At 38.9% G+C, this 23,950-nt stretch overlaps 1 protein-coding gene across 1 annotated transcript; it reads left to right on the forward strand.

Moving 5' to 3' along the window:
* The first annotated feature begins 263 nt into the window (after positions 1–263).
* On the forward strand, positions 264–23,320 carry smc3 (structural maintenance of chromosomes 3). Its single transcript, XM_065259657.2, has 29 exons — positions 264–465; positions 1,029–1,104; positions 1,318–1,356; positions 1,474–1,541; positions 4,984–5,055; positions 5,147–5,226; positions 5,307–5,385; positions 5,488–5,605; positions 5,860–6,035; positions 6,217–6,297; positions 6,489–6,653; positions 8,591–8,712; positions 9,037–9,250; positions 10,556–10,659; positions 10,885–10,984; positions 11,517–11,677; positions 11,791–11,932; positions 12,495–12,645; positions 12,743–12,893; positions 13,224–13,377; positions 15,350–15,508; positions 17,113–17,220; positions 17,298–17,406; positions 17,743–17,990; positions 20,431–20,643; positions 20,965–21,153; positions 21,227–21,404; positions 22,480–22,586; positions 22,704–23,320. The coding sequence occupies exons 1-29, from the start codon at positions 451–453 to the stop codon at positions 22,773–22,775; spliced, it is 3,651 nt and encodes a 1,216-aa protein (XP_065115729.1). The 5' UTR covers positions 264–450; the 3' UTR covers positions 22,776–23,320.
* The last annotated feature ends 630 nt before the right edge of the window (positions 23,321–23,950 follow it).

Genomic DNA, 23,950 nt, shown 5'->3' on the forward strand with positions numbered 1-23,950 from the left:
TGGCGCCCAATCTCTACCTCGATGGATTGGACTAACTTTGCATTATAGGGGTAGTGCCCATAAAGAAAATATAAGGTAAAGTAATTTGAATATACACATTTAATTTAATCCTTAATAATTTAAATCAATATCCTATTATTTTTATAATGTAATATACTGACGATAGATTTGCCATCTATTTAAACCTTTATCATATAAAATAATTACACCACCCCCCACATTCCACATAGACTCGTCCGTCTGTCCCGCCTCTGTCGCCATTTTGACTGTGTTTCTGTTTTCTCGAGGGGAGGGAAAACTAAATTTGATGCTACACTAGAGTAAAAAAACTCGATTTTTCCATCGTGTAGACATTTTTAGTTTTATTTGAGCCCTTCTTCTCTTTGAGGAGGAGGGTATTTCATTTAGTTTTATCCGGCGGACTCTGAGGAGAGTTGTGCATATCCCGCAATGTACATTAAACAGGTGAGTGAATGATGCACGCGCTGCATTAAAATGAAATGTAATGTTTCAGAAACGCGTTTTTAAGCGAATTTAGGTATTAAGCATCTAAACTGTGCACTAAAGGCATTCATTTAGACATTCAGTAAGACCGTAACGTTAAGTTGTAAGTTTTGCTGAGTACTTGGCCTCAAATGAAGCTAGCTTTAGCATTAGCATCGGCATCAGCTGTCAGTAGAAAGCATCAAAACAACTCTAAGAAACATGTTTGTTACCTTCATATTACTCATTTATGACTAAATTTTGTTTTTATTTTCTGCTGCTTTCTTGCTGGATTTGAGCTGGAAATCGATTATCAGAAAAATGTTTATAGTTTATGTAAATGCATACACTGCAAGTAATTATTAGTTTACATATGTGTATACGTAACGTAATACACACATTAGGTGTCATGTTTTAGGTTCTTATGGTGAATTTTTCTTATGGTCTGTATGCTGTATAATTTGATGAAACTAATTGTTAGGTGTTTGTTTTAAAATATGACACATTACGAAATATGATAACATTAACATTGCATTATATTTCAGGTTATTATTCAGGGGTTTCGCAGCTACAGAGATCAAACTGTGGTTGACCCCTTCAGCTCCAAACACAATGTTATAGGTGAGACTGTCCTACTTATATTATGATGTATTGCAGTTATGCTATAAAATTTTTCTAGGCTGCAAGCCTTAGTGTTAGACTTGCAGGACAAGATCATATTTTTTTGGAATTGAATTTATTTGCATATTTTTACTTTTATCCAGATCAACAGGTGTTACTTTGTGCAACAGGTTGTATTCTTTATGCTTTAAACTGTGCTTAAATGTTTTGCAGTTGGAAGAAATGGCTCAGGGAAGAGTAACTTCTTCTATGGCAAGTATAAGTTATGTTTATGCATAATATAAATGTATACATTGTAAGGAGTTTAAGGGAGTTGTGTTATAACTAAAGCTATAATAATTGTGAGTAAATCTTATTTGTCTCCTCCAGCCATCCAGTTTGTACTCAGTGATGAGTTCAGCCACCTTCGACCGGAGCAACGTCTTGCTCTTCTTCATGTGAGTAAACAAACATTAAGTATTAAAATTGTTGAACCATCTAGCTCCATGTCAGTTATTGCTGATCCCCTTGAAACCTGTTGTTTATTTTGTATGTTTTAATATTGTATGGATTAGGGGTGTCACGATTTTCCAAATCCTCGATTCGATTACATTTTCGATTCTAAGGTCACGATTCGATCCGATTCTCGATTTTTACATATTTTTTTTGAAGACAAAAATGATATGCCATTATTTATTATTCTTATTATAGTTTAACATTAACATGCACATTGCACAACTCGCATGGGGGTTTGTGGGCTTCACTTAACGCGAGAGCTTGTAGAGAGAGGATTCCTTCTTGCACGCACATGGACTTAATGCACATGGACTTAATGCGCGTGTCTTGGACTTATAGCATCTGAAATAAATCCAGCATCATTAGCAGCTGCGCTTCTCTCTGTCTCACGTGCACGCGCTCTCGCATCTGTCCGAAGTCTAAACATAAACTAAAGTAGTAATCCTTATGTATTTGTTCAGTTTTATGCGTTTCATGCGAGCTGAGGCAAACTATCCATTTTGTTTCAAATATAATCCGCTGCATCTTTGCGCCTCTCTCACTCTCGCGCACATGCAGAGAGCTGCGCTCTGTCCAAAGGCAGATCACTAGGTAGTAATCCTGTTTATGATATGCATTTCAAGGAGTTGTAGCATCCCTCGTGTTTAAAATATGATCGCGTTCCGCTGGACAAATGTTTTTAAAGGCATCTCTGAGAGTTTTTTCCCTTTCTTGGCAAGCCGACCGGACGTGACATGGGGGCGTGGCAGCATCGACGATCCCTTTTTTTAATTCGAAGTTCGAAGCTGTGACTTAATTTCGATCGATTTCGATTTAAAATCGAAATCGTGACACCCTTAGTATGGATACTTATCACTAGTTTCTAATCACTTTGTTTACTGAAGTAGTTGAATATTACAGCAATGATTGATGGTGGGCGTGTTCACAAGCTTTTCATTAAGATTTTTTTGGTTTTGATGGCATATTGATTTGGGTAGACTTCCTGTACACACAGACCTTTTGTCCACACTAATGCTGTGTTCACACCAGCCACGGTAGAGGCGTCAAGCGCGAGTGATTTCAATGTTAAAGGATTAGTCCATTTTCTTAAAAAAAATCCAGATAATTTACTCACTACCATGTCATCCAAAATGTTGATGTCTTTCTTTGTTCAGTCGATAAGAAATTATGTTTGTTGAGGAAAACATTCCAGGATTTTTCTCATTTTAATGGACTTTAATGAAACCCAACACTTAACACTTAACTCAACACTTAACAGTTTTTTTTTAACGGAATTTCAAAGGACTATAAACGATCACAAACGAGGCATAAGCGTCTTATCTAGCAAAACGAATGTCATTTTTGACAAAAAAAAATAGGCACTTTTAAACCACAACTTCTCGTCTATCTCCGGTCTTGTGAAGTGCCAGCGCGACCTCACGTAATTGCGTAGTGACGTAGAAAGGTCACGTGTTATATATATGAAACGCACATTTGCGGACCATTTTAAACAATAAACTGACACAAAGACATTAATTAGTATCATTTAACAAAGAAAAACCACACTTGTAAACACTGGAGCGTAGTTTTGCATACATCATCCGTGACCTCTTGATGTGATGACGCGTCGCGTCGGCGCATCACAGGACCGGAGATAGACGAGAAGTTGCGGTTTAAAAGTGCATTTTTTTTTGTCAAAAATGACAATCGTTTCACTAGATAAGACCCTTAGATAAGACCCTTTTGCTAGATAAGGGATCATTTAGAGTCTTTTAAAACTCCGTTGAAAAAAACTGTTAAGTGTTGAGTTAAGTGTTAAGTGTTGGGTTCCATTAAAGTCCATTAAAATGAGAAAAATCCTGGAATGTTTTCCTCAAAAAACATAATTTCTTCTCGACTGAAAAAAGAAAGACATCAACATTTTGGATGACATGGTGGTGAGTAAATTATCTGGATTTTTTTAAGAAAATGGACTAATCCTTAAAGTGAATGTAAAGACGCGCATCTGGAGGTCTCGCCGTGTGAATGAGGGGTTTAGCGCGAATGATGCGAATTGAGCATTGCCGTGGGAAACGAGCAAGTTGACAAATCTGAACTTTGGTAGAAAAACGATTCCGCCTCATTCGCGGTTCTAGTTTGTGTGCCTCATTTGTGCGGTAGACACGAATTTGACGCCTCAAACGTGTCTGGTGTGAACCCACAGTAAAATGCATGTTTGAGCTGCCTTCATTTAAAAACACCTTTTTACTGATATATCTTAACCCATATCTGTGCCATTGTTTTGTCTCAAGATGCAGTATTGTTTTTTGTAAGGTTTGTTTGTAAAAACTACTTAAATGTTCACTTGGGATCGGTATCGAGCTGATATGGACCTTTTTTGTCGATCCAAATCCAATACTGTGCGCTACTCGTGGTTGTTACTGTCATGCTATAGAAAGGTCAGACTATTGTAAAAGCACCATAAACATTTTCATAAACTACAATCGAAGTGTTCCCTATAGACCCCTTTACAGTTTACATCACAGGCGGTTTCCACTGCGCATGTCGGGGTCAGAAAAGTCATTACAGCAGATTGAGTTGCGTATTATTCGGTATCGTCAAAAATGCCTACTTGCGTCGTTGGCTTTAAAAATCACACTAGGTCTGCCGTTAAGTTTTTCGGGATTCCTGCAGAATCTCAAAAACTAAAAAATACAACATCTGTGGCTGCAAGCAATTAAACATGCATACTGGACAATGCAAAGATCAAAGAGACTTGTGTTTGTAGTGTTCACTTCATTTTAGGTAAGTCATCATGTTAGATTAAACTAGAAAGCCGAAATGGTATGAACAGTTTGACCCCGTGCTGCGCGCGGACCCGATAGTCATTCAATGTTTACAAACCTTGAAGGGGTCTATAGACGGTTTAGGCAGTAACAACATAATCAAGTGGCTTTCATGGTCATCACGTAACTTCCGGTAAACTCCGCTAAGAATAAATAACAACAAATTCCTTTTAAACAAAATAAACAACACGTAGATAACCTAGGAAACCAAAACATTTGTTATTTTAAACAAGGTATTTGTTCAAGAGTTTAGTTTAGACACTATTCAGACCATTAAACAAACAGAAACCGGAAGTAAAGTTCTGACCAGACGGGCAATCGCGCATGCGATGAAACCGTCTATGTACTCGATAGCTTTATGTGAAATACAAACACGTATATGAAGATATTTAAGGTCACAAAAACTGAATGGTGTGGTGCTCGCTGAGTTCAGGTATTGAAATCGGATCGGTAATAAAAAAAGGGTCATCGACCCACCCCTAAGGTCTAGTGTTGCATGAATCTAAACCCTGTCTGGGAAATCGCCCTGTACTGATTGTCTTTAGCCATGCTAAACAATGCACTTTGATCTTATTTTCAGGAAGGAACTGGCCCACGAGTCATTTCAGCCTTTGTGGAAATTATATTTGACAACTCGGACAACAGGCTACCGGTAATACATTTCCATACGGGAGATTTGTCATCGTATGTCTATCAAATCTGCACTAAATGAAGATGAATAACATGATCATGTTTGCTTTTAGATTGATAAAGAGGAAGTGTCTCTGCGCCGTGTCATTGGTGCGAAGAAAGACCAGTACTTTCTAGACAAGAAGATGGTCACGTACGTTTGATTCTTTTAAAATAAATGTTTCAGCATCTAATTATCAAAGTTGTAATTTAATGTTTCTGTATGCGTTTCAGTAAAAATGATGTGATGAATCTGTTGGAGAGCGCTGGTTTTTCTCGCAGTAACCCATATTACATCGTAAAGCAGGGAAAGGTAAAATTATGACATCTCTTGTATTAACATTAAGCTAATGCTAATGCTTAGCTGATCATTCATTGATATCCCATTTCATGAATTTGTCAAATGTGAATGTAGATCAATCAGATGGCGACTGCGCCTGACTCTCAGCGTCTGAAACTGCTACGAGAGGTGGCCGGCACAAGAGTCTACGATGAACGTAAAGAGGAAAGCATCTCGCTCATGAAGGAAACCGGTAGGGTTGCACTCTAAAAACTATTTATATATTTTAAATAATTTAATTATGCTTTATTTAATTGTCTCATGCTATTTGTTGGTACTGTTCAGTTTCCTTAAAATAATGCAAAATTACATTCAAGTTTCATGGTAGGTACCCAAGGGTGAGTAAAGTATGACAGCTGTGATTGAAAGTGCACTGCTGTAGTTTATAGCCTGAAGATGACTTCTAATCAGAGGTTGGTAACAGCTTGTTTGTTTCTGTTTGTGCAGAGGGTAAGAGAGAGAAGATTAATGAGTTGCTAAAGTACATCGAGGAGCGTCTCCATACTCTGGAGGATGAAAAAGAGGAACTGGCGCAGTACCAAAAGTGGGACAAAATGAGAAGAGCTCTGGAGTACACCATCTACAACCAGGAGCTGAACGAGACCCGGGCCAAGTTGGATGAGGTACACGTTATTCCTCGTACCTGTCATCATGTTCACAGAGTCTATTTAGAGAATACACAAGTAATAGAGAATACATCAGTATGCGGCACTGTGTAACGTGAAGCATCTAGATTTGTTGCTGATGTGTAAATGGTTTTAAGGTGATGGTATGTGTCAGTGATGATGTGATGCCCTCCTCTAGTTATCCAGTAAGAGAGAGACCTGTGGAGACAAATCTAGACAACTGCGAGATGCACAACAAGACGCCAGAGACAAAGTGGAGGTAAACTGTGGCACTGAATATACTTCAAACCATCAAATTGATCCAATGAAATGGTTGAGTTTATTTCTCGTGTTATCTTGAAATTAAGCTATTGGATGCAATTTCTTGGACACGTTACACGCACATTCTCACATACGTCACACGGCTCTTTCAGGCCTTGTTATCTAACCTCTCTCTATGCATCCCTGTAGGAGACGGAGCGTGTTGTGAGGGAGCTGAAGGCTCGCATCTCCGCCATGAAGGAGGAGAAGGAACAGCTGAGTGCCGAACGACAGGAGCAGATCAAACAGAGGACCAAACTGGAGCTCAAAGCCAAAGATCTGCAGGATGAGCTGGCAGGAAACAGCGAACAGAGGGTACGACGCTCCGACACATGCATGCGCTACATGCACACATATGCAGTCAACACACACAGTTAGAGAAAGCATTACTTGAGTGTATACTGAAAAACATCTCATTTTAGTTTTTAGAAGTTAAGTCTTGGTATGAAATTGATTTGTGTACATTTTGGATGTACATTATTATGTTATTATTATTTTTTATATCCGATCAGTTGCACTCCAGCCGTCAATGTAATTTGGTTTATTCAGGGTTTCCACGGGTCCTTGAAATAATTGAAAGTTTGTGAATCCGGGGGAAAAAATTCAAGGCCCTGGGAAGTTTTTTAAAATATACATACATAGATACAGGTCATTGAAGGTGCTTGAATAAATTTTATGCTAGAAGTTTTCTGAAAAACAAAAATCCATATTATTCCCTGTGTAGTGTAGTATAATATCATAAAAATGCTAGACTTTTTAAGCACACGTGCTAAACTGTTCACTTTAAATTCTTATATCTTCAGTATGCGAATGTTGATTCATACCAAAATGCTTTTTTGCATAGTTGTGTGTGACACATGAAAACGTCTCTGGTTACGTATGTAACTGTTGTTCCCTGAGAAGGGAATGAGACGCTGCGTCTCCTTTGCCATACGTCCTGCGTCCGTGTAACGCCTCCTTTGGCAATATTTCAGATAGCGATATACTTCCTGGCTCCCGCGTCACCCTGTCTTTGTCGTTAAGCCTCACCATTGGTTGAATTTGATATTTACATTCAGACGTACTTACCACTGGAGGCGTCCCCAAAGTGTCACCGCAGTGACGCAGCGCGAGTTCCCTCGAAAGGGAATTGGAACAATGTATCTTAAAAGGTAACACGATGTAACCTTGCTCTCACTTGAAATGTGTCCCCACATTTAGTCCTTGAATTTGAAGGTATTGGCCCTGGAAAGTTCTTGAAAGGCCATTGAATTTGAAGTTAACTACGGTGTGGGAACCCTGTTTTTTCTACATAAACAAGGTGAGGTTACAAATTAAACTTGGTCTGGCTTAGTAAGAATACAGATGAAACCATGATCGTGACGTCTAATAATCGACATAGATAACGTTAAATACAACTGTGACACCTGTTATTTACCAACAATAGTTGTTTACAGGTGTTAATGTAAAGCCTTGTTTTTTGCCTGGGTTTTCATAAATAGACATTAAGGTGCAAGAGCCCACAGCTGCGATCAAACCTTACTTTCATTAGATTTATCAAGATTTAATAATAAAGATAAAAAGAATACATATTTATTATTTACCCACATGAAAGCCAAAGTTAAAGATGAAGTCAGTGTGCATCTGAAAACCGGTAGGTACTAGCCATACACCTCTCGCAGAGTTTATTTTTGCAGATGAATTGAAATGCTAGCTAACATGAATCACATACAATATCCACACAAGCGCACACATGCTAGAAAATGCAAACACACTCCTAAATACATTGCCGTTGTCCAGAGACCTACAGGACATCCTGGCAAGCATTGGTGAACAGAGGGTCCGCAGTGTCCCCGTCTGCGTCACTGACTATACACACTCGCTCCGCCCATGGCTTTCAGCCAGACACAAACACACACATGCACTGCTTGTATGTGTGAAATGCACACTTTTGGTCACCCTCCTGCTTTTCAGCTTGGCTTAATGAAGGATTAGCCTTACCTGGCCAAATGTGTGTGTGTGTGTGTGTGTTTTCCTACGGAGGAGAGGCTGAAATGCGTCATTTGCCCTTTTGATTGATGTAGGTTTGCTCAGATGGAGATCCCCTTTTGTTACACTTATAACGTAGAATCTATACACCTGCTTGTGTATATTTCAGTTTTCTTTATCTAAATATGAACACCTACACATGCACCTGCATGTGATTTGGCGTCCCCCCCAAAAAACACTCTGTATCTAATTGTAAATAAAACTCTTGTGTTTCTCTCCAATAGAAACGCCTGCTAAAGGAGCGCCAGAAACTTCTGGAGAAGATTGAGGAAAAACAGAAGGAGCTACAGGAAACAGAACCCAAATTTAACACCGTGAAAGAGAAAGAGGAGAGGGGAATCGCCCGGTAAACCCTCCAAATGATTACCCCCTGTTTAAAAAACAAACAAACAAAAAACATTGTATTTATTGAAAAAGTTGAGTGACTACAATAACAAATAAATAGTATGTCATTGTGGGTGAGTGTTCCCATAGATAATTGGTAAAACATTGTTACAAGTGCAATGGTCATAGGTTAGATCCCAAGGGAACACACATACAGAGTAAATGTACTGTAAGTCTGTATGCATTTGGTAAATGCAAAGCTATGGCCTGAAAGCTACAGTACTGAATTAAACAACAGTGTTTTGTTTTGGTGTTTATCCATGTGTACGTTCTTTTACTCTTTCAGACTGGCTCAGGCCACACAGGAGCGTACAGACCTATACGCCAAACAGGGTCGAGGCAGCCAGTTCACCTCTAAAGAGGAAAGAGACAAATGGATCAAGAAGGAGCTAAAGTCTCTGGATCAGGCCATCAATGATAAAAAACGACAGATCGCAGCCATCAACAAAGATCTGGAGGACACAGAGGCCAATAAAGAGAGAAACCTGGAGCAGTATAACGTAAGAATAATGATCTGTTGTTTACTGATGCTAGCATTCATTTACGCAGAGAAAGATTGGCATGCTTTCAACAATATATGCTTAAAGGGACACTCCACCTTTGTTTTTTTTATATTCTCATTTTCCAGCTCCTCTCGAGTTAAACATTTGATTCTTACAGTTTTGGAATTCATTCAGCCGATCTCCGGGTCTGGCAGTACCACTTTTAGCATAGCTTAGCATAATCAATTGAATCTGATTAGACCATTAGCATCACGCTAAAAAGTAACCAAAGAGAATTTAAAACTTGACTCTAACGCAGTGCCGGAAAATAGTCCCCTGCTTTTGAAAGTTACCAAGGGGACTATTTTCGGCTGCTGCGTAATATCACTACGCCTCCTCCAGCCATGTTACGACAGCAAAGTCCTTGATTATTACGCCAGAATGAGAGTATAGTTCCTAGACATTTCTGTCTAGATAATCACAACTTTTAATTTTCCGTCGGTCTTAGTACACAATGTATCTACATAATAGAGAAAAGGTTTTAAATAGGAAAAATATAGAAACTCTTTGATTATTTTTTAGCGCAATGCTAATGGTGTAATAAGATTCAATGGATAGTGCTAAGCTATGCTAAAAGTGATCAGCTGAATGGATTTTAAAACAGTAAAAATCAAATGTTTACCTTTAGGGCAGCTGGAAAATGAGCATATTTTCAAAAAAGTGGAGTGTCCCTTTAAATACTATAAACGTGAGATTTTCTTTGTATTGACGAAGCATATTGCAACTTTCCAAAAATGTGCCGTTTTTTGTGTGTTTCTTTTTAAAATGCAAATGAGTTGATCTCTGCACTAAATGGCAGTGTCGTGGTTGGATAGTGCAGATTAAGGGGTGGTATTATCTATCCCCTTCTGACATCACAAGGGGAGCCAAATTTCAATTACCTATTTTTTCCAAATGCTTGCATAGAATGGTTTACCAAAACTAAGTTACTGTGTTGATCTTTTTCACATTTTCTAGGTTGATAGAAGCACAGAGGACACCATTAAAGCACATAAACATGGAAAAAGTCTTTAACATATAAAGTGATCAAATACCACACCATATTTTAAGCAATGAGAGGGACAGAATTAAACCTGTAAATCACAGTGCGGATTTCTGGTTATACAAGCTAAATCTAGGAACTTTTTATTTAACACCTTTTTTTTCACAGTTGTGTGGGTGGCAGGTTTAAATTAGATGGGCTCTGAGTCGTTATATAACACAGTGTTTGTGTTGCATCTGTTCTGCCTATCTGAACATCTGAATTAAAATTTTTGCCTGTAGAAACTTGACCAGGACCTGAATGAGGTGAAGACCCGTGTGGAGGAGCTTGACAAAAAATATTACGAAGTGAAGAACCGTAAGGACGAACTTCAGAGCGAGAGAAAGTAAGATACTCATGTTCATACACTCATGGGAAATGCCTTGCTTTGGTCCCCTTCTTTTCACGCTTGTGAACATACCTCTCCTCACCTGTCAGTTTAGTTATTAATAATCCCAAAGCCATAGGTTTCACAGTAGGATGAGGCTTTACTGTTACGCTATAGATTCTCGTGCTGAGTGGTGTTTGTGGTCCAGGACTGATGGGTGTGTCTGTCCCCCTCCTTCTGCAGCTACCTGTGGAGAGAGGAGAACGCAGAACAGCAAGCGTTGGCAGCCAAACGTGAAGAACTGGAGAAGAAACAACAGCTACTGCGGGCAGCCACCGGAAAGGTTAGACGCACACAGACCTGTGCCAATTACAAGATTCAACTAACTAAAAAATAAATCGACTCGTTTTACTTTCTTACATTTTCATGGTACTATGCTTGACACGGTTTGCTTAAAAGAGAAAATGTGAACCTGCCTGTGAATTTTTTTTTTACATAAATCATCTTACATAATGTAAATAACATATTGACGGAGTAAGAGGCATGTCAAAGATTGAAATCAAACTTTTTACTTCTATTAAGAGATTTGTGAAAACCTTATTTATTTAAAGTCATATAAATGCCTGCCTACGTAGGTCAAGCAAGTTTGAGCTGAAACATGAACAGTCTCTGCTAAATTTGGCTTAACTTGGCTGCTGGATCATAGCCTATGAGTCAGTTACTAAGTATAGAGACTCATCCTACATTACAATGACATAAATATGTATAACTTAGTTTGCACACACGTGCGCTATGGTATTACATAAGGTTGCATCATCGAAAAGTCATCTTGACTCGTAATGCCAGCGTAAACAATGTTTTTGTTTTTCCTTAAGGCTATTTTGAATGGTATCGACAGCATTAATAAAGTACTGGAGCATTTCCGCCGGAAAGGCATCAACCAGCACGTCATCAACGGTTATCACGGCATAGTCATGAATAACTTCGAGTGTGAACCGGCCTTCTACACATGCGTGGAGGTGACCGCTGGCACCAGGTCAGACTCGATTTCCAGGGAACACACAATGATAATTGCATACCTTAAATGCATCGTAAGTCACGTCGGCCAAATGCTCCAAAATAATTTTTGCAATTTTGCTGTGTTTTCAGGCTGTTTTATCATATTGTGGAGACGGATGAAGTGAGCACCAAGATTCTCATGGAGTTTAATAAAATGAATTTGCCCGGTGAGGTCACATTCCTGCCCCTCAGCAAACTGGACGTCAGAGACACTGCGTATCCCGAGACTAATGTAAGCTGGATGCATGTTCACTTAAATATAAAACTCACGGTACATTCACACTTGGCGTAAACATTAACGCTTGATGGAAGGCTTGTCTAAAGCGTGGCCAACAGCCAATAACAGTGGCCGCAACACATGCTCCGGTCTTCCATAAACATAATTGGCTGGCTCTGTCTTGGTTATTTGCATTAGGCGATCTGATTGGCTGATGAACGCGTTGCTGATTGGAAAGGACATCAATGCATGACATCACCCATTAAAAGTAAATGGGAAGCATCAAGTGTGAATGTACCGTTACAGGACATCACTTTCAGGATACGTTAATATGCTCCCAAGGGTGAATATAACCTGTAGCCTTCATGTTCCAGCCAAAAGCCTCCTTAAAATTGTTGTATTATTTTTAAGGAGGGTCCACTACACACTAACATTTAGATCCAGTTCCATATGGAATTTTTATTGTGTTAAAGTCCTACTATTTTTTTGTCATTTTCATATTTTTTCCTTTAACCACAGACTAAGATCAAGGTGAAATTTATGCACAAATGTTTTCAAATTTATGTGATTGTTGTAGGATGCTATTCCCATGATCAGTAAGCTTCGCTACAGTCAGAACTTCGACAAGGCTTTTAAACACGTTTTTGGAAAGACGCTGATCTGTCGCAGTATGGAAGTGTCCACACAGCTCGCCAGAGCATTCACTATGGACTGCATCACACTGGAGGGTAAACAAACTACTAATTTGATATATTATGTACATCATTTTTCTTGTTAAAACCACAGTTTATTTTTACTTAATGTTGTTTTGGTCTGTTTGCGCAGGTGATCAGGTGAGTCATCGTGGTGCTCTGACCGGTGGATACTACGACACACGTAAATCCCGTCTGGAGCTGCAGAAGGACATGAGGAAAGCGGAGGAGGAGCTTGGAGAACTGGAGGCCAAACTCAATGAAAACCTTCGGAGAAACATTGAACATATCCTTCTCACGTGCCAGTTTTAAATGATGTGCAAATTAGCTTTGAATCCTGCATTCATCTCATGTGATTAGCATTGTCATTTTGTATTGTGATTAATTCAGAACAAAAATCATGACATACCCAGCATCTCGGGTCTTGACTACAAAGGATCACAAGCCTGTGATTTGAGCTTCTTGGGGTTCTTCCAGCCTTTAAAACAAAGCTTGAATACTTTTATATTTTTTAAAGCCTGGTACCACATCTTTGAGTTTAACTTTTCTGAATGAGGGGGAATAGGGGCTGTGCTTTACAGCATTACCGTGTTTGTTCTTTAACTCCCTTCATCACGTATCAATAATGAAATCGACCAGCTGATGAATCAGATGCAGCAGATCGAGACTCAGCAGAGGAAGTTCAAGGCATCTCGAGACAGCATACTGTCAGAGATGAAGATGCTGAAGGAAAAGAGACAGCAGTCGGAGAAAACCTTCATGCCTAAGGTAACACGCATCACATATAGATCTCTATGCCATAGATTAAGGCTTGACTGATGTTAATCTTATTGTTGCTGATATATAAAGTGCAAGATTTAAAATGGCTAATGCAAATTTACTATTGTTAGTTCAGGAAATATGTTAACTTGTGGTTAGGGATGTTAACAATTAATCGATTTGGTTAATTGTTGATAATATAGATCAAACTTAACGATAGCCGAAAAAGCAAGGTCATGCACGGAGAAAAAAATTAGGCAATCACGCAGAAGTTAAACGAGCCATGATCACAACGATGCTCAATGCCAAACACACACCTGGGCTTTTTAACGTCATGCAAGACGAGGTTTTCTGCCAACGCAAGAAATGGCATCCGCAGTGGATCTGATCGGGTCTGATACATAAAATGCAAATAAAGCTACTGAAAGTAAAGATCCCCTCTAGGGAAGCCTGCAAACTTAGCCAGTCCTTACAGAAAAAATGCAGTTTTTTTTTTGTGGGAAAAATCCTTAATCTTGCGACACGTTTTCTTAAAAAATGCGACGGAATATGCGGGATATTTATGCGAAGAAATTGCATGAACTTGCGAGAACTTGCAAAAACTGCGGGCACTTGCAGCTTTTCAATGATATTCATGTCACGTAATTACGTCACTTCATAATGTTCCCATGGAAACAGGGGACATGGCTGCGCTTGTGTGAAGTAAATGCAAAATATTTTTTTGCTAAGCGGGGATTATGAAATTATAATTTGCTACGAAAATGCGGAAATCTGCAATTTATGCGACGAAAGTGCGATGTATGAAAAAAAAATGCGGCCCCCGCATAAATATGCAGACTTTATGCGATTGCATGATTCAATGCATAATCAGCCAATCACGTTTTTCTGGAGGGACTGCTTAGCATAGCAACGCTGCTATACAAAGAGAAGGAGACCAGAAGCCATTTTTAATGAACCGGTTAAAATGTTATCTTAAATTCTGAGAAGAAACTGTAAAATGTACACTGTTGTAAACCTCTGAACGCCCACAACGGTCAACTTGACTATCGTGCACCGCCTCAGCCATTCAATAATGATCAGTGACATCTGTTGCGGGCGTTCAAAGTGTTACAACAGTCAATTACAGATCACATATTACAGTTTCTTTCCAGAATTTAAGATTTTATTCTGTTGATTTAAAAAATTGGTCCCTAGTCTCCTTTCCTGTGTATAGCAGCGTTTTTATGCTAAACTTGCAGGCTTCCCTAGAAGAGGGTCTTTTTGGTTTTCCTAGGCTAACCGTATTTGTATTTTCTCTATTGGACACGATCAGATCCACTGCTGATGCCATTTTGTTGTGTTGGCAGACAGCCTTGTCTCGCATGATGTTAAAAAGCCCAGGTGTGTGCTTGGCATAGAGCATCGGTAGTTTAACTCCTGCACGCTCGCTTCATTTTTTTGTCCTGCTGTATGTGTTTTGCGCAGTCGCTGCACACACACGTGCATGACCATGCTTTTTCAACCATCGTCAAGTTTTATCTAATTAATTATTATTGACAATCAATTGAATATCGATTAACTGTTAATATCCCTAATTGATGCCATTTATCTCAAGAAGCCTCAGGTCATAAGGGTATTTTTTTGGATATGAGATTTAAACATAATCTGAAATTTGAATAAATAAGTTTCCATTGATCTATGGTTTGTTAGGATAGGACAATATTTGAAAATCTAGAATCTGAGGGTGCAAAAAAGTCCTTAGCAACTCTATCCACTCACAAAAATACAAATTTTATATATTTACAAAATATCTTCATGGAACATAATCTTTACTTAATATCCTAATGATTTTTGGCATGAAAAAAGAAAGATTATTTTGACTCATAAAATGTATTGTGTGCTATTACTACTTAGGACTGGTTGTGTGGTCCAGGGTCACATATATTATTTCAAATGACTACGAAAGATAGCCCATAGTTTCTTTCTCTGGTGTGTTTGACAGCAACGCAGTCTTCAGAGTTTGGAGGCCAGTCTCCACGCTATGGAAAGCACGCGCGAGTCTTTAAAGGCTGAACTGGGAACAGACCTGCTCTCTCAGCTCAGTCTGGAAGACCAGCGCAGGGTGGATGATCTTAATGACGAGATCAGGCAGCTACAACAGGTATGAATGTCAACATTACATCAGCCCATGCCATCTGGACTGAACTGAAATGGGGGAAACAAACCCACCAACACCCCGGTTTACTTTTAAATATGTAATCCAAGCCGCTACAATAAGTAAGAACTATTCAAAAGTTTGAATTAAAGAGCAAAAGAAAACACAGGTCAAGGATGTCTTGTTTACTCTCTGCTGAGGCCCAGGGTAAGATTTCATACGGTTGCTTGACATGTTTTTCAGATTCTTGTCTACGTGGGTTGTCAGCTAGAATAAGTTCATAAAAGAGCTAAATGTAGGTCTTAGTTTATTTCAAGTGGTTCTTGGGCTTTTATGCTCTGCAGTGATGGTCTAAGTAAGTAGTTTTCTAGCGTGGGACATAATAAGTGCAGGATGTAGGTGTTAAACTCCCAGGACACAGTTGTGATGTCTGTACAGCGGCTACAGTCTCATCTGAGAGGTGTTAGGCAGCCAAAGCTCTGCAAAGTCTGTAGGAGATTTAATATTTATGCACAGCTGTAGCTCATTACCACCTTCAGACCCGACACACGAACACAGATCTGCTTTAAATCATTATCCTTGGTATTTTTGTTTTGTGTTTTATTTGGTTTGCTAATTTGCCTTTGGACGGTTCTTTATTTTTATTCATCATTTTAGCCTTTGCAAATAAGTTAAATAAGCCTTCCCTTCATAATACCCAATTGGCACATATGGGTGATTCTCACGAAATCCAGATTTAGAAGGTGTCCAGCATCATATATTTTTTTTTTTTTAAAGGCCTTGAAGCCAATTTTTTTTTGCACATATAAGATTAAGGTCTTACTTTAATCATTATATTTAGAGGATTTAAAAAATATTTCCTATAGAATTATTTACATTTTTTTAGATTATCATCATCAAAAATTATTATTACCGCAACATGATATTACATTAAATATATGCATTTACAAACTCATGTTTCGGTAATGAGAACTAAAAAGTTGTCTAGGTACTATGACAGAAAATTTTGATTTTATCTGGAGAGAAAAAATAAGAACTGCTTACCTGGTAGCCATCTTGAGTGTCACAGTCAATTATGTCCCTTCCAACTATTTTTTTTTTAAATGTTAGTTGAGGGCATAAACAATGATTGAAAATTGTTGCGGAGGATGAGAAAATTGGTCTTGGACACATTTATATTCCTTATTATGGTCTCTACATTTACCAATGATCACCGAATACCACATGTTTCTTTACTGTAAATGTTTATAGTATAACATGCACTGAAGCTTTTTATTTTTTAATTATAAATATTTCCATGTCAAAGAACCCAAATCCAGTCATGGACACGTTGCGGTAATGAAAAATTTCCCCTTAAATGTGGAAAAACAACAAAATTGCTTTGTATGATGTAATTTGAAATCATGTGCAAAATAGTACATGAAGAGATGTTTGTAACTGTATGCTTCTTATTTTGATAGCATTTATGTTTTTATTAAAATGTTTCATGACACCTCATAAGTCTAATTTCGCGAGAATCACCCATATGGCTTTCGGCCCTCAAATCAGAGGTCGATATCAGACGTGCAGTATCTTTGTGTTTAACATATTTTTTTGTTTTTTTACCGTAGGACAACAGACAGCTGCTGAATGAGAGAATTAAGCTGGAGGGAATCATGACAAGGGTGGAGACGTACCTCAACGAAAACCTGCGTAAACGACTCGACCAAGTCGAACAGGTGATAAAACTGAACACTCTCTAGATTTTTTTCATTGCAAGAGATTGCATAATATTAAAAGTCCTGTTTTTGTGCAGGAACTGAATGAACTGAGAGAAACTGAGGGAGGAACCGTCCTAACGGCGACAACCTCAGAGTTGGATGGCATCAACAAACGGATAAAAGACACATTGGCTCGATCTGAGGGTGAGTGGAGAACACACACCCAGATAAGGGCCATTAAAAGGGTCTTGTGAAATGTCCGCTTTAAAACATACAGTGACTTGCAAAACTCAAAGTGAAAGTTATAAAATGTGACCCTGTCTGTGAAATCCAGGCTAAGTCTCATAATTTAATAATGAGATTAGAAACATTAAAGTGTGATTTCACTCCTCATAAATTTTGCAATGATTTTAATCTTTGACATGACCTTACTTGGTATCAAGGTTATACATTTTTTGCAGAATATTCTTGGATGATTTTACAAATACCCTGTATTGTCTGTCATTTCATATGTTTATCTGTCACTTTATCATTGCTCAGATTTGGACTCCCTCATCGATAAGACGGAGCTGGAGATAAAGGACCACATAAAAAGTATGGAGCGTTGGAAGAACATTGAGAAAGAGCAAAACGATGCCATCAACCATGACACCAAGGAGCTGGAAAAGATGACCAACAGGCAGGGCATGTTGCTGAAAAAGAAAGAGGAATGCATGAAGAAGATCCGTGAGCTGGGCTCCCTGCCGCAAGAGGCGTTTGAGAAGTACCAGACGCTCACCCTAAAACAGGTACAGCTCCTCTGAACGTCCTATCTGGATCTCTTACAGGCAGTGTCTTCACTATTTACATTCCTTACACGATTTACCTCAGTGTGACCTTAAGGTTAAGTCTACAGTTTGCTAATTTATTTCAAAAGAATAAATTAAGAAATATAAGTTTCATGATATGACCTTATCCAGTTTACAATGTTGAAGGGCACAGCTTAGTAAAGTTCATAAAATGTCCCACTCTTGTGCATAATGTAAAAGACCTTGTGCATATGAGGATATGGATGAGCATTACACAATCACACTAGCTATGAATTGACTAGGTACCTTGATGATTCGTTTCCACCCCTCATGTCTGGCTTTAGTCTTCCCTCTCATCTCTCACGCCACGCTGTTGTTTCACAGTCCTCCCACATCGCTCTCATTTTCTTTTCTCTGCTTTTCCTTCACCTCTCCAGTCAGTGGCTCTATTGTGTCACGCACCTCCTACACACAGGTGACTCACTTATCATTACCCCATACCTGCTTTCTTCGCTTTTCTCCACCTCTTGAGCACATGGAGGGAGGTTGAATCGTGTCTTTCTTGATTTTTGATCTTCTTATGCGATTATTATAGCATGTACTTCTAGGAAGTTACCATTCGATTCAAGACTTCTTTGCAGCCACATTTTGCCATCATCTACATGACTGGTTGTCTCAACTTTGGTCCGAAGGGGGTTCAGTTTAACCTTGTCTCAGTCTTATATGCCAATCGATGCATGGTTGGCTGAATGTTTGATGCATAATTGGAAACATGTGTTTGAGTTGTTGAATTCAGCGTGATACTTTAATGTCTTGTTCTGTAATGCCTGGAAGCCGATCTGTGATTGTTTCCTTTTCATTAGTGTTGGGTTATATGCCCCATTTTGAAATCATCCTATCGTCAGCCTGTGAGATCGCCGATACACGGTAGTATCGGGGAGCGGGGCAGTAGTTTATTTTTGACAAGTCATTTGAAAGAAGCAAAAGCATCACTGTCATGACCACAATTTTCTTAAAACTGATGCCATCCCAGGGGCTTAAAAATGTATTGCGTGCCAGGGAGCGGGAACAACACACTTGCTGGTTTTAAAGGGATAGTTCACCCAAAAATGAAAATAATGTAATTAATGACTAGGGATGTAACGATTCAACTGTGTGTCCCATTAAAAATGCCTGTCTGAAATCGATTCTGAATCGCAAGGCTTCGATTTTTGTTTCATGCACAGCTTGTGCGTTTACTACGGCATTTGGTCAGTAGGAAGTCCTTATCAATCTAAAATCATAACGAGTCAGAGTCGTTTATAACGTGCATTTAAAAAAGCAACACTCGTTAAACAAAATCATTTAAAATATTGTTTATTATCATGAAAATACCTGAAACAATTTGAAGAACAGTGATATAAATATTCCTGTAGACATTTCCTGGAATAGCATTCGTAATGCTACTTCTTCTGTGGCACAAAGGGAGTTTCTGCACGGGAGCGCCCCCTGGCGTTCGGATGTGCCTGGTTTTCACCGTAATTCATTCAAATTCATTCATTGAGAAAACGCGCATTTGCACGGTTAATCGTTACACCCCTATTAATGACCAAAATAACAAAAATTACGACTTCAGTCTCGTGCATGCGGTTCAAAACAGAAGTCACGTGACCGCAGTGACGCGGCTGACGTGTTATATGGTGCGCCCCTCCAGCTTTTTTTTGTGCGCCCAAGCTTCGTTTACAGTCTGCGGACGACGCACACTGTAAGTTTGAAAAAAAACTTTGCAAACGTGTCTGAGGATAACTGAGGTCAGTTGCGTGTTATTAATGACATTATTTTCATTTTTGGGTGAACTATCCCTTTAAACCACTGCGCTCCAAACCTCTCTAATGCAAGGAAATGTCAGAGCCGTGCGTATTACAAGCTCATGTGCAAGGAAGAGTCAGAATCATACGCATTACAAGTTCAATTGCTAGGAGTTCATGCAACGCGCATTCAGAGTCCAAGATGCACAGATTAAGTCCAGATGTGTGCGAGAAGGAATTTGCGTGCGTTACAAGCTCTCTCGCGCAAAGTGAAGCCCACAAACCCTCTCGTGCGAGTAAAAGCTTCATGTTAATGTGAAATGATAATATGAATGATAATAATAACCATCGCCAACTATCGTCATGAGTCCCCAAAGAACATTTTTGAAAAGCCAAACATAAAACCATGCCGTAAAAGACATAATATAATGCATTCACTGTAAAAGGTTTTGCCACAAACTTAACTTTATGCTGATATCACAACACAGTGTTTTACCCTCAAAGGAAAACTCGTGATATTTTAATCTCGCGTAGCAATATGATACAAAATTATGTTCAATTCCTTTTTTCTCTGATTTTACATTAAGTTTGAAATTGTAAGCACCCTATTAGTATTTCTCATTGTGTTATGTTGTATTTTTGTGTTTCTGCAGTTATTCAGAAAGCTGGAACAGTGTAACACGGAGCTCAAGAAATACAGCCACGTGAATAAAAAAGCCCTGGACCAATTTGTCAACTTTTCCGAGCAGAAGGAGAAACTGATCAAGAGGCAGGAAGAGTTAGACCGAGGCTACAAGTCCATCATGGAGCTCATGAACGTACTGGAGCTGCGCAAATATGAGGCCATACAGCTCACCTTCAAACAGGTGCAGTATGCATTGAATTAATAAATTAATAAACATCCCACATTATCATGAATGAAATATAAGATTTATACTTTTATAAAAATGTAACTTTTTGTTGACATGCATACTAAGGGAGCAGGCGCTCGCATGTGCAAAGGGTTAAATGTTGAAACGTGGTTGATTAGCACGAAATAAATAATCAAGTAGTCTCTGTGTCAAACTCCAGTTATATTTTCTCATGATTTTAGTTCAGTTTTATAATAAGTCAAAAGCTGTGTATAAACAAATTATGTAATTGTCCTTGTCTGGTTTGCTTATCTCCATATTCTGTTGTGGTCGCAGGTGTCTAAAAATTTCAGCGAGGTGTTTCAGAAGCTGGTGCCTGGTGGTAAAGCCACACTGGTGATGAAGAAGGGAGACGCTGAGGGCAGTCAGTCTCAGGACGAGGCGGAGGGGGCAGATAGCGAAAGAGGATCTGCATCCCAGAGCAGTGTGCCCAGCGTGGACCAGTTCACAGGAGTGGGCATCAGGGTAAGAGGATGACACATAATCTTAGTAATCGTATTATTTGTGTGCATAGTCACTAACTTCGCGTGCGCATCAGGTGTCATTCACAGGTAAACAGGGAGAAATGAGAGAGATGCAGCAGTTGTCTGGAGGTCAGAAGTCTCTGGTCGCACTGGCCCTCATCTTCGCCATCCAGAAATGCGACCCTGCTCCGTTCTACCTGTTTGATGAGATTGACCAGGCTCTGGATGCCCAACACAGAAAAGCAGTGTCAGGTACAACATAAGAGACACATTTAATGTGAAAATTGTATTTTGGGTATTTGCTTAAAGGATTAGTCCATTTTCTTAAAAAAAATCCAGATAATTTACTCACCACCATGTCATCCAAAATCTTGATGTCTTTCTTTGTTCAGTCGAGAAGAAATTATGTTTCATTCCAGGATTTTTCTCATTTTAATGGACTTTAATGGACCCCAACACTTAACAGTTTTTATTCAGTTTAACATTGCAGTTTCAAAGGACTCAAAACGATCCCAAACGAGGCACAAGGGTCTTATCTAGCGAAACGATAAATAATGTGCACTTTTAAACCACAACTTCTCATCTATCTCCGGTCCTGTGATGCGCCAGCGCGACCTCACGTAATTGCGTAATGCAGTGGAAAGTTCACGTGTTGCATATATGAAATGCACGTTTGCAGACCATTTTAAACAATAAACTGACACAAAGACATTAATTAGTATCATTCGAACATACAACTACGTCGGAACGGTCCTCTTTCTCCACACTTGTAAACACTGCGGTGAAGTTTCGCATACATCATCCGTGACCTCTTGACGGGATGACGTATTACGTGAGGTCGTGCTGGCGCGTCACATGACCAGAGATAAACAACTTGTGGTTTGAAAGTGCATATTTTTTATTTTTTTTTGTCAAAAATGACAATCGTTTCGCTAGATAAGACCCTTATGCCTCGTTTGAGATCGTTTAGAGTCCTTTGAAACTGCAATTTTAAACTGCATTAAAACTGTTAAGTGTTGGGGTCCATTAAAATGAGAAAATCCTGGAATGTTTCCTCAAAAAACAATTTTTTCTCGACTGAACCAAAAAATAAACATTTTGGATGACATGGTGGTGAGTAAATTATCTGGATTTTTTTTAGGAAAATAAAAATGTTTTTTTTAAACATGCATGAAATGATTTTGGTAAATTATATGCCGGTTTGTCAGTTTTATGTGTTCAATTACAACTTAATACAGCTACAAAATGAGTCCACGGCCTTGGACAAAATCATTCTTGAACACACTGGTGATTTTTAGTATTAAAATGATGTTCTGTTGTTTTCAAGACATGATTGTTGAGCTGGCAGGACACGCTCAGTTCATCACCACAACCTTCAGACCCGAGCTCCTGGAATCGGCCGATAAATTTTACGGTGTCAAATTCAGAAATAAGGTATGAGCCATCATTAGCACTTCCGCACAAATTAATTGGTGAATTCAGGCAATTCCTAGGAGCTATAAATGGACACGAATGAGGTCACCAATCTTACTGTGTGTTTGTTTTCATTAGGTGAGTCACATCGATGTGATCACGGCAGAGCAGGCGAAGGACTTCGTGGAGGACGACACCACTCATGGCTAAGAAAAAAAAATACCCACACCTCGTTCACTTGTTGTTTCTTCTTCTCTCCATCTTTTTTGGCACTGTTTCGTTTTTTAAAAAGTCTAAATGAATGCAAAAAAAAATCGTTCTTTTACAATTATTTTATATTTACCCCTGTTGATTTTTGCATTTCAAAGATAAACACTCAATAGCAATTTTCAGTGTTTGGATTAAATGTGCCGTTTGTGCTTACGCTTGCTTCAGCCCGATTTATTTAAACATTGTAGACGTGAGTATTCGATCACGCTTTTTCCAAAAAAGAGAAAGCTAGTTCGTTGAGACTGAAAGCTTAGGTTTGCATCAAAACGGCCTTCACTACTAATATGAACCGTATTGATTACTTTTTTAAATCTCTACCAAAATGTCCGGTTTTGTATGTTTTCCGGACAAGGTTAATGTTTTTATCATTGTTATGTTGACTGTAACTTTGCATACATTATTTTAGGTCATTGTGAAACGTAGTCCGTCTTTTAATGTGTTTTCTGTTACTTAAAAAGACAATAAAGTTACCCGCAAGACCTTTATCAATGCTGACTTCATTTACAGTAATGTTTCATGCCACTAGAGGGCGCACAAGAGTATATAAGTCTTGAGGATATGCCAAAATTAAAAAATAAATTCTTGCTTTTATTATTCTCAGTCATTTTGTCCGATTAGGCTTTGTCTTTTATAGAGTCAAGGTCAAAGGTAAGTCACATCTCATAAAATGTTCTGGGATATTAGACCCTCATCTCTCAAACAATCTTTATCAGATCTGGTCATATGATTGAAGAATCTCACTCTTTGCAGAATCTCTATATCTCTACATCAGCCCCTCAACGTAGTCAACAGATGAAACCTCTCCTCATTTATAAGCGCATAAATCTGTCTCTGCCTTGCAGTCGATCCTCACACAAGTTAATTTGTAGTTCGACAGGTGCCTGGTCGAACCTGTAACCATGTGCCCTTGAATCTGTCTCTCTGCACAGTGTTTGGTCATTAAACTTGTCAGTTTTGTGACCAGCAGCCTGCTGGGAGAACAGATGCTGGATTTAATGGGTTTGTACACGAGTCCCGTCCCATCAGGGGGGCGAATGCTCCGTAACCGCTCAGCTGCCTGCACGATCACCTCGTCGTCTGTTAGTTGTTCAAAAGTCTTTTTACAGAATTTATAT

This window comes from Paramisgurnus dabryanus, chromosome 24 (genome assembly GCF_030506205.2).
Source record: "Paramisgurnus dabryanus chromosome 24, PD_genome_1.1, whole genome shotgun sequence".
Classification (NCBI taxonomy): Eukaryota; Metazoa; Chordata; class Actinopteri; order Cypriniformes; family Cobitidae; genus Paramisgurnus; species Paramisgurnus dabryanus.

Coding starts and splice junctions, on each gene's coding strand:
- smc3 (XM_065259657.2), top strand. Junction 8,713..9,036: donor GAGGAGAGGGGAATCGCCCG/GTAAACCCTCCA, acceptor TTACTCTTTCAG/ACTGGCTCAGGCCACACAGG. Junction 21,405..22,479: donor ACACAGAAAAGCAGTGTCAG/GTACAACATAAG, acceptor GTTGTTTTCAAG/ACATGATTGTTGAGCTGGCA.